Source organism: Festucalex cinctus, chromosome 5 (genome assembly GCF_051991245.1).
Source record: "Festucalex cinctus isolate MCC-2025b chromosome 5, RoL_Fcin_1.0, whole genome shotgun sequence".
Classification (NCBI taxonomy): domain Eukaryota; kingdom Metazoa; phylum Chordata; class Actinopteri; order Syngnathiformes; family Syngnathidae; genus Festucalex; species Festucalex cinctus.
The window spans coordinates 9,564,673-9,572,964 of record NC_135415.1 but is presented as its reverse complement, the minus strand read 5'-3'; the positions used below and the strand labels follow the sequence as shown (position 1 = coordinate 9,572,964).

General features: G+C 38.0%; 1 protein-coding gene across 4 annotated transcripts in view; it reads left to right on the top strand.

Moving 5' to 3' along the window:
• Positions 1 to 1,657: 1,657 nt before the first annotated feature.
• ap1b1 (adaptor related protein complex 1 subunit beta 1) overlaps positions 1,658 to 8,292 on the top strand; it is a 30,083-nt gene continuing 23,448 nt past the window's right edge. The window contains exons 1-10 of one of the 4 annotated variants that reach the window (XM_077521634.1): positions 1,658 to 1,751; positions 3,141 to 3,201; positions 3,584 to 3,689; positions 3,776 to 3,911; positions 4,102 to 4,347; positions 4,429 to 4,619; positions 4,836 to 5,057; positions 5,170 to 5,290; positions 5,392 to 5,487; positions 7,534 to 7,649. In XM_077521634.1, the coding sequence (XP_077377760.1) occupies positions 3,165 to 3,201; positions 3,584 to 3,689; positions 3,776 to 3,911; positions 4,102 to 4,347; positions 4,429 to 4,619; positions 4,836 to 5,057; positions 5,170 to 5,290; positions 5,392 to 5,487; positions 7,534 to 7,649 (1,271 nt within the window). In that variant the 5' untranslated portion in view covers positions 1,658 to 1,751; positions 3,141 to 3,164. Of the gene's footprint in view, positions 1,752 to 1,836; positions 2,064 to 3,140; positions 3,202 to 3,583; positions 3,690 to 3,775; positions 3,912 to 4,101; positions 4,348 to 4,428; positions 4,620 to 4,835; positions 5,058 to 5,169; positions 5,291 to 5,391; positions 5,488 to 7,533; positions 7,650 to 8,292 lie in introns of those variants that run through there. The other 3 variants (XM_077521633.1, XM_077521635.1, XM_077521636.1) reach the window with 3 other exon arrangements.

Sequence of the window (8,292 nt, the reverse complement as noted above, 5' to 3'; positions counted from 1 at the left end):
TTAGGTGCAGTGTTTCCATAATTATGTCTCTGGTAAGTGTTCCCTGGGTTTAGTCACATTGGAGTTGATTTGGCTATTTATATTGCCATGTCATGCACCATCAATAGTGAAGTATGAGTTGGTCGACTTATTTATACATTATTTAATCATACTGTAAGTGCATAGCCACTGGCAGTCATTTCTACATCATTACATGTAGGCCTACTACTTCTACAATATGAGCCTTAACTATTGTTGCATACACATTCACTACTTTTTGGTCAGAAAACAGCCACATTTGGACCTCTAATGCACTTGGCAGTTTTGTGTACTTGAAATGCGCTGCATTTTGAACCCTAGGTTAATAGCCTGGTCTCGGCTTGGCTCCAACTTGTTTAACCAACTTAGAGACCATTATACAGAAGTCATCAAAATGTCATGTAAGCACCAGAAAAGGATTTTAATACAGTATACTTTTTTTTTATTACACTATATATTTTTTATACCTCTGAAATTGGCCCATTTATAATCATTTTGTGTGTTTGAAGTTTGAAGTTTGAAGTTTGAAGTTTGAAGTTTATTGAACATATGCACATATACACGTATAATTATATAAACACAAAGTTAAAAGTAAAAAAAAAAAAAAATAAAATAAAATAAAAGAAACATCCAATAAATATCTATGTATATGTTCAAGGGAGTAGGAAGAAGTTGAAAACTTATCCAGTCCTACCCCTTATTCTTCATATCCTATCACTTATTTATAATAAATTACATTTTTAATAAAAGAAAATATAATGCTACTCGTATAAAAAAATAAATTAAAAATAGAAATAAAAATACACTAGTAACACACATATATACAAATTTCATTACACTCATATTAATACATCAAAGAAAAATAAGTAAATGAATAAATCATTTCTACAATCTTCTTAACTTATATCTGATTTAAATAATAATATTGAATTTTACTTTTAAACATTCTTTTAAATTCAACAAGTGAATTACATCTTTTCATTTCGGTTCCCAAGTTATTCCACAAATTAACTCCTTTAACGGAGACACACCTTTGCTTAATATTTGTTCTTGTTTTGGGTTTTTTGTATACACTTGTACCCCTTATATCATAAGGACAGTTTCTAATTTCAAACAACTTTTGAGTACTGTGGCAGAGTAGATTATTGTATACTTTATACATTATTTGTGCTATTTTAAACTCAACCAAGTCATAAAATTTCATTGTATTTAATTTAATAAATAGTGGATGTGTTGATTCTGTATATTTTGATCTATTAATAATCCTTATGGCTCTTTTTTGCAATTTAAAAACAGTGTCAGTATTTGTTTTATATGTGTTTCCCCAAATTTCCACACAATAGGTCAAATGTGTCTGTCTGATACTAACAAAAAGTGTTATTATTATTATTATTATTATTATTATTATTATTATTATTATTATTATTATTATTATTATTATTATTATTATTTTTATTATTATTATTAAGTTTTTTACAACTAGTCATTAGCTCTACAAAGTAGGCTTACGTTGAAAAGGTCCAACCAACTAAAAACTAAAGCTATTTCTGGACCTGTCGTTTTTTTTTCCTTTTCTTTTTTGGCAGTTAACCACACTTTATCTTCTCATACTGTATGTATGTATGTACAAACGTTATTTTTGCGGCAAGACGGAAGTGTGCGGAATGGGAGGAGGCGAAGGAAAACGTCATCATTAGCATTACCACCTCGCAGCTCTTTCTACGCTTGTCACGGTAAGATGTCTCACCAAATTCATTGTGTTTACGGTGTGATTTTTAAATCCAAAGTGCGCACTAATTCGCTGTGTAAGTTTTAAAATAGGCCGACAGATTAAGAGCTTAACTATCCCAGCAAAAGCTTCCTTAAGCCTGTGCTTAGAAGGTCACGTCTCAGCTGAGCTCGCTGAAGAAGTGGCTAGCTGACACTGACAGCCGCACCACACCGCAGCAACAGCAACAGCAGCAGCTAACGTTAGCACTTAGCACTTAGCAAGTCTTTCATTCATCTGACTTGTAAACATGCAGGAATGGGCCAACCAACTATGCGTAAGTAGTTGGCAAGAGGGTGTGACTACATGAACAACCTGGAGCACTGGCTCAAGAAACTTGTTGGTTAAAATTGTTCTTTTTTTAAAAGTCTGCTCTTTGCTAGAATATCCACCGTCTAGCCTGCTATGCTATCGCGTTAGCTCGATGCTAGCGAACCTTTTAATACAATCTCTGGCTAATTTAACAGCGCGTCAGTCCTGGTCAAGTACACGTAGCGCTAGTCTGACAATTACTTAAAGTGGAATAGCAGTTTGGCGTGAGTTTGAAATGTTATCTGTCGTTGTTTGGTTACATTGCTGGTTGGGCAACTTCAGGCCAGCAGCCACTCTTGACGATGGTTGCTGACTCGAACTAAATAAATAACGTCAAGATCCTGTTACAAGATACTGTCAGGCAAAACATCAACTTTCGAGCTTTTTGAGTCACTGCCTGTACTCACGAGTTGCCTTACTTGTAGTACCCGCAACTATATTGATGATGGCAAATGCAATTTTTACTTTTTCAAAAACACTGTCACCATGTGTTCTTCTTCAAATGATAAAATAAAAAGCTATATTGACATTTATTTCTGATCAATAAATAGAGTCGCCCCTCACTATATCATGGTTAACTTTTTGCAGCTTACTGTATTTTGTATTTTGTGGGGGTAGCCTGGAATGTAAGTAACCCCATGAGCCATTACTGTATTCCAAAACACATTAGTTTATTTTTCATCTGAGCTACTCCAGACTTCCAATGAGAACAGCATGTTTTAATTTTGCATTTAAAATAAGATTTCAATAATTATTTTTTTTAAGCCATCTCTAGTCAACATGAAGTTGCACCATTGTATGTCTTGTTTTGACAGTCATTATCATCAGGGTGGTCGGGGAAAAAAAATGACCCAACTTGTAAATGTTTGCTTTCTTCAGCAAAATCCATTGTATTCTCATTTTGTTGGATCCTTGCACTTCCAAAAGGCAGGAAGTCCTTTAGTTTCCCTGCACTTGCACTTTTAGTTTTTCCTGTTGCTTTTATGGTGTTTCCTCACTGGAAGAAAAAGGTTCATGTTTTTCATTTGTTTGCGTTTTACAGGAGAACCGACAATTTGGATCCAAGATGACAGACTCAAAGTACTTCACCACCACCAAAAAAGGTCTGGCTGGGATTGATTATCATTTTAGATGTCTAAAAAACAAACAAGAAACAAATAAGCAAAAAGTTACATTTTGTTTTGATATGAATCATTGTACCAATGAAGATCTGGACTTTTTTTTTTTTTTTTTAATAGTTTGTTATATTTACTTGTATACTTGTACCAGCAGTTAGCCTCTGCGACCTACATCTCGGGTTGAAATTTAATCACATTTGACACAAGCACTTTTTTTTCTTTTTTTTTCTTTTTTTTTTTTAGCTGTTTTTACATTGTGCAAGTGAATTAATATGATCAGTGACTATAACAGTATCAGTGCTTAATATCCATTCAATTTATGATTCTGTGCTTTCATATAATTTCCTGACCTTTTCTATTCATGTAGGTGAAATCTTTGAGCTCAAGGCTGAGTTAAACAGTGATAAAAAAGAGAAAAAGAAGGAGGCAGTAAAGAAAGTGATTGCATCTATGACTGTTGGCAAGGATGTCAGGTAAACTGCTCTTGACCCATCAGGTTGATGATTACCTTCCATGTTTACTCCGCGCTTACATACGATTCGGTTTTTGGCCACTCCAGTGCCCTCTTTCCAGATGTTGTGAACTGTATGCAGACGGACAACCTGGAATTGAAAAAGCTGGTCTATCTCTATCTGATGAACTATGCCAAGAGTCAGCCAGACATGGCCATCATGGCTGTCAACACCTTTGTTAAGGTACATAATCATTGTCTGTCTTATCTCTTTTTCCTCACCTGACTGGGTCCCATAATATACTGTATGGATGATGAAATCTGGGTGTTCTTTCTTGCAGTACTACTTAGAATATTAAGAAATATAAATTAATAGCACGACAGCGTAAATTGATGTTTACCATTTTTTTTTTCTTCTTCTTTTTACTATGCAGGACTGTGAAGACCCAAATCCCCTAATTCGGGCACTTGCTGTTCGCACCATGGGCTGCATCCGCGTAGACAAAATCACAGAGTACCTGTGCGAGCCTCTGAGAAAGTGTTTAAAAGATGAAGACCCCTATGTGAGGAAAACCGCAGCTGTGTGTGTAGCCAAACTCCATGATATCAATGCACAGCTGGTGGAGGATCAAGGCTTCCTGGATACCCTCAAAGACCTGATATCGGACTCCAACCCCATGGTATAACTCCATTAGGCCAACATGCTAGTCGGGGATTAGCTCCACATTAACACTTTTACTGCTTCAATGCTCCATGTTCAGGTGGTTGCAAACGCAGTGGCAGCATTGTCAGAGATTGCAGAGTCTCATCCCAACAGCAATCTTCTGGATCTGAATCCTCAAACCATCAACAAGTTACTGACAGCTCTTAATGAGTGTACAGAGTGGGGACAGATCTTTATTCTGGACTGCCTGGCCAATTACACTCCTCGAGATGACCGAGAGTCCCAAAGGTGAGAGTTAATTTCCACTTTTTCTGCCTTTGTTTCATCCATTATCCCTTTCAAGTCTGCCAGGTTAGTCAAAAAGTCAGGGTTTTTTTTGTTCCACATGAGTTTTGAGTTTTTCCTTGTGTTAGATTAATATTTGTAAACTGCGGACCTGTGAAGCCTTTTGAGACAGTTTTGTGTTTAAGGGGTGTATAATGAAATTTGACTTTTTTTTGCCAGCATCTGTGAGCGCGTCACCCCACGGCTCTCCCATGCAAACTCTGCCGTGGTTTTGTCGGCTGTAAAAGTTCTCATGAAGTTCATGGAGATGTTGCCTAAAGACCTTGACTACTATGGGACCCTACTAAAGAAGCTGGCCCCTCCTCTGGTCACTCTCCTCTCTGCTGAGCCAGAGTTGCAATATGTAGCACTGCGAAACATCAACCTCATTGTACAAAGACGGTAAATTTGTCAACAGTGTCTTTTTGTAACATCTTAACAGGATGACCTTTATAATATTTTTAAATGTATTGCTCCATGCTTGGTAGTTGGCTAAAATAAGTTTACTTTTCAGACCCGAGATCCTGAAACATGAGATGAAGGTTTTCTTTGTGAAATACAATGACCCGATTTATGTCAAACTGGAGAAACTGGACATCATGATCCGCTTGGCGTCTCAAGCTAACATTGCGCAGGTATATACAACCAACAATACTAATGCCTTTTTCATATCTTCTTATGGGAGATGTATATGTTTTGCACAACACTGTATATGGATTTGTTTGTCTTGCTGCAGGTGCTCGCTGAGTTGAAAGAATACGCCACTGAGGTGGATGTGGACTTTGTCCGTAAAGCTGTCAGGGCCATCGGACGCTGTGCCATTAAAGTAGAGGTGAGATGGTCGCTAAATGGTAGATGTCATGATCATATTAATATGGATGCAATAGATTGTACAGTTTTAAATTCAGCATACTGTTTAAAGGTTAGCCCTGATAATTAATGGGTCATGTAGTCTAAAACCATTTTTATGTGTATAAGATATACTCACAGGCCACGGAAATACTGTTTGCAATTAAAATGTCCCAGCATTTTTTTTTATTTTTTTTTTAGAACGTGTTGAGTAAACATTGGAAAAATACATTAAAGCTTATCAGTTTCTCTATTTTAGTGTAGTCAAATGAGCATAGGTTGAAAAGGATTTGCAAATCACTGTTTTATTTGTATTTACATTTTATACGTGTCCACTCATGCAGGAGTACAAATGCTGCCTCGTGTATAATGAGAGTTACAGTGGCATGAAAAAGTATCTGAACCTTTTGGAATTTCTCACATTTCTGCCTAAAATCACCATCAAACATGATCTGATCTTTGTCAAAATCACACAGATGAAACAACAGTGTCTGCTTTAACTAAAACCACCCAAACATTTACAGGTTTTCATATTTTAACAAGGATAGCATGCAAACAATGACAGAAGGGGGGAAGAATAAGTAACTGAACCATCACATTTAATATTTTGTGGCCCCCCTTTGGCAGCAATAACTTCAACCGGACGCTTCCTGTAGCTGCAGATCAGTCTGGCACATCGATCAGGACTGATCTTGGCCCATTCTTCTTTACAAAACTGCTGTAGTTCAGTCAGATTCCTGGGATGTCTGGCATGAATCGCTGTCTTGAGGTCATGCCACAGCATCTCAATGGGGTTCAAGTCTGGACTTTGACTTGGCCACTCCAGAACCTGTATTTTGTTCTTCTGAAACCATTTTGAAGTCGATTTGCTTCTGTGTTTTGGATCATTGTCTTGTTGCAGCATCCATCCTCTTTTTAGCTTCAACTGTCTGACAGACGGCCTCAGGTTTTCCTGCAAAACATCCTGATAAACTTTTGAATTCATTTTTCCATGAATGATTGCAAGTTGTCCAGGCCCTGAGGAAGCAAAACAGCCCCAAACCATGATGCACCCTCCACCATGCTTCACGGTGGGGATGAGGTGTTGATGTTGGTGAGCTGTTCCATTTTTCCTCCACACATGACGTTGTGTGTTCCTCCCAAACAATTCAACTTTGGCTTCATCAGTCCACAAAATATTTTGCCAAAACTTCTGTAGAGTGCCCAAGTGCCTTTTTGCGAACATCAAACGAGCCACAATGTTTTTTTTAGACAGCAGTGGCTTCCTCCGTGGAGTCCTCCCATGAACACCATTCTTGGCCAATGTTTTACATATAGTTGATGCATACACAGCGATATTGGACTGTGCCAGTGATCTCTGTAAGTCTTTAGCAGACACTCTAGGGTTATTTTTTACCTCTTTGAGTGGTCTGCGCTGAACTCTTGGCGTCATCTTTGGTGGGCGGCCACTCCTTGGGAGGGAAGCAACAGTGCCAAACTCTCTCCATTTGTACACAACTTCGCTGACTGTTGATTGATGAACATCCAGACTTTTAGAGATGGTTTTGTATCCTTTGCCAGTTTTATACAAACCAACAATTCTTGATAGCAGGTCTTCCGACAGCTCTTTTGAGCGAGTCATGGTGCACATCAGACAATGCTTCTCATCAAGACAATTCTAACCAGGTGTGTGTTTTATAGTGGGCAGGGCAGCTTTAAGTCACTCATCAGTGATTGGGCACACACCTGACTTAAATTGTTTGGTAAAAATTGGTTTCAATTGCTCTTTAAGTATCCTTAGGCAGAGGGTTCAGTTACTTATTCCTCCCCCTTCTGTCATTGTTTGCATGCTATCCTTGTTAAAATATGAAAACCTGTAAATGTTTGGGTGGTTTTAGTTAAAGCAGACACTGTTGTTTCATCTGTGTGATTTTGACAAAGATCAGATCACGTTTGATGGTGATTTTAGGCAGAAATGTGAGAAATTCCAAAAGGTTCAGATACTTTTTCATGCCACTGTATGATTGATAATGTAATTTTCTGTTATTAGCAATCTGCAGAGCGCTGTGTCAGTACGCTACTTGACCTCATCCAGACAAAGGTCAACTATGTTGTGCAGGAGGCCATTGTGGTCATCAAGGATATTTTTCGCAAATACCCTAACAAGTAAGTACCCTAACTAATTAGTGACAAGTCGGTGCACCAACTTTTGTACTCTATGACGACAGAACTTGCAGTTGATTAATTGGCCATTAAATAACACTTTACTGAAATCGACAGGTGGTCGGTCGACGTAATGCTTGAAGCATGTGGAAATACGTTGCTAAAAATGAGATTTGGTTGCATGGTCATTTGCAAAACATGTATGCAAGCCTATCCTCAAATATAACAAAACATCAGTGCTCTGAACACTTGTTTGAAAAGCTGCCTGACAGCGTTAGCTGCAAAACATCTTAAATCCTCACAACAACCATAAGCATATTTACCAAAACGGCCTTCTGGAACAGTGAAAGGACAGGGAATATACTGTGGCGTCTGTTTAGATGATGAAATGAGGACAAGCGGTACTCGAGCAACAATCTTTCTTGTGAAAATGAATGGTAAATATTGGCCATAACTATGCCACAAACAAAACATCCAGCATGTGTTTCACTCAAGACATCAGCCTGCAGACATGCCGGCATGCTCCTCTCGTTTCTTCCAGTAGCCCTAAGCCCAATTCACACTGGTTGCGGAACGAACGCGGTGCGTTTTTCGTACGGACGCCGCATGGATAGAACACATTCAAGTCTACGTGTCAATTCACACC